Source organism: Triticum aestivum, unplaced genomic scaffold (genome assembly GCF_018294505.1).
Source record: "Triticum aestivum cultivar Chinese Spring unplaced genomic scaffold, IWGSC CS RefSeq v2.1 scaffold116461, whole genome shotgun sequence".
Classification (NCBI taxonomy): Eukaryota; Viridiplantae; Streptophyta; class Magnoliopsida; order Poales; family Poaceae; genus Triticum; species Triticum aestivum.
In genome coordinates, this window is record NW_025256260.1 from 108 (window position 1) to 1,856 (window position 1,749).

The 1,749-nt window shown below is 52.5% G+C and overlaps 1 protein-coding gene across 1 annotated transcript; it reads left to right on the forward strand.

Moving 5' to 3' along the window:
- Nucleotides 1-741: 741 nt before the first annotated feature.
- Nucleotides 742-1,652, forward strand: LOC123177585 (disease resistance protein PIK6-NP-like; the record flags this gene model as incomplete). Its single annotated transcript, XM_044591252.1, has 1 exon — nucleotides 742-1,652. A coding segment is annotated over exon 1 (911 nt), but the record flags the coding sequence as incomplete, so codon positions are not given.
- Nucleotides 1,653-1,749: the final 97 nt, after the last annotated feature.

Genomic DNA, 1,749 nt, shown 5'->3' on the forward strand with positions numbered 1-1,749 from the left:
TTCAAAAGTGCATCAATTGAGAATTACACATATTTATACATCGGACAGGGAAGCATGTACTTGATATTTCCTGCTGAAATTCAGCATTTTCTATCGGAGGTCTAAATTTTCATATGCCAGACTTTTAAGTTAGATGGTGTGTATTATAATGATTTTTTATTGGATGTTGTGCTGTATATTTGGGTCTATGTAATATTTGTTAGGAAATTCCATAATGTATTAAGGTTCTGGTTGCAGCATCTTGGAATATTTGTTTAAAGGTAACAAAATGCTCCATCTGTTGTCTTTAATTAATGGTTAATAACAATGAAAATGCTTTGTGAGATGATTGGTCTTAAGCATAAAAGTCATGTAGGGTGCTATCTACCTTGTGTAATATAGTGCACAATAAAGAGTACTATGTTTCTGTACCACTTTCTTTATTTTGTGCATCGCGTGTCTTTCTATGTATACATTATCGAATTACATTTTGTATCGAAGAATATTTTGTGTGATATGGATTTCAATTATGTTTACACGTAAAACTTGATATGCATTATGTTTATATATGCACACGGTAAAAATATTTAAAAGCCCGTGGCAACGCACGGGCCTTCTACTAGTGATTGGTAACATTGCACATTTTTTTCAGAGCGTGGTTACGTTGCCTTGAAAACCAGGCGCTACTTTCCTTAAAGAAACAGCAAGTGCTAAATGCGCTATAAATATACTGGCTGGAAGGTAGAAGCTGCAGTTTGGAAAATGGAGGGTGCAATCATCAGCTTGACCGAGGGCGCCGTGCGAGGCCTCCTGTGCAAGCTCGGCGGCCTCCTCGCGCAGGAGAGCTGGCCGGTGCAGCGCCTCCACGGCGAGGTCCAGTACATCAAGGACGAGCTCGAGAGCATGACCGCCTTCCTCCGTAGTCTGGCCGAATCGTCCGACGGCCACGACGACCAGGTCCGGGTCTGGGTGAAGCAGGTGAGGGAGATCGCCTACGACGCCGAGGACTGCATCGACGACTACGTCCGCGGCCGCCAGCCGTTCGACAGGGACGGCGGCGCCGTCATGGCGTCCCTCCGCCACTTTGTCCGTCTGCTCGCCACGCTAGGATCAGGCGGTGGTGGTCGCCGTCACCGGCGCATAGCGGCCCAGCTCCAAGAACCGAAGACTCGCGCCAGGGACGCCGGCGAGCGGCGTTCCAGGTACGGGGTGCTGCCGCCAAAGACGGCGCTCGGGCGTGCCAGCAGCCACGCGTCCAGCTCCGGCGTCTCCGGCCGCCTGGACCCGCGGCTGCACGCCCTCTTCACCGAGGAGGCGCAGCTGGTGGGCATCGACGGGCCGAGGGACGAGCTCGTGGGCTGGCTGATGGAGGACGACGCGCGGCTCCGGGTGCTCGCCGTCGTCGGGTTCGGTGGGCTCGGCAAGACCACGCTGGCGAGGATGGTGTGCGAGAACCCACGGGTGAAGAGCGCTGACTTTCAGTGCTCCCCGTTGCTCATCGTGTCGCAGACGCTAAACGTCAGGGCGCTGTTCCTGCACATGCTCAGGGAACTGACCCAGCGGCCGCGCCTGGCTGCCGGCGACGATACCATGGATGATAGCTTGCACGGGGCGGAGAGCTGGGAAACGGCGCTGCTGGCCAACAAGCTCAAACTTTACCTGCAAGACAAAAGGTACGTACATCCGCATCAGTGGACCGAGACCAAGTCACGCACTATTGGGCATTAAGGCCCTGCTTGGAATGTCGTTTTTCAGCCCATTACACCTGTA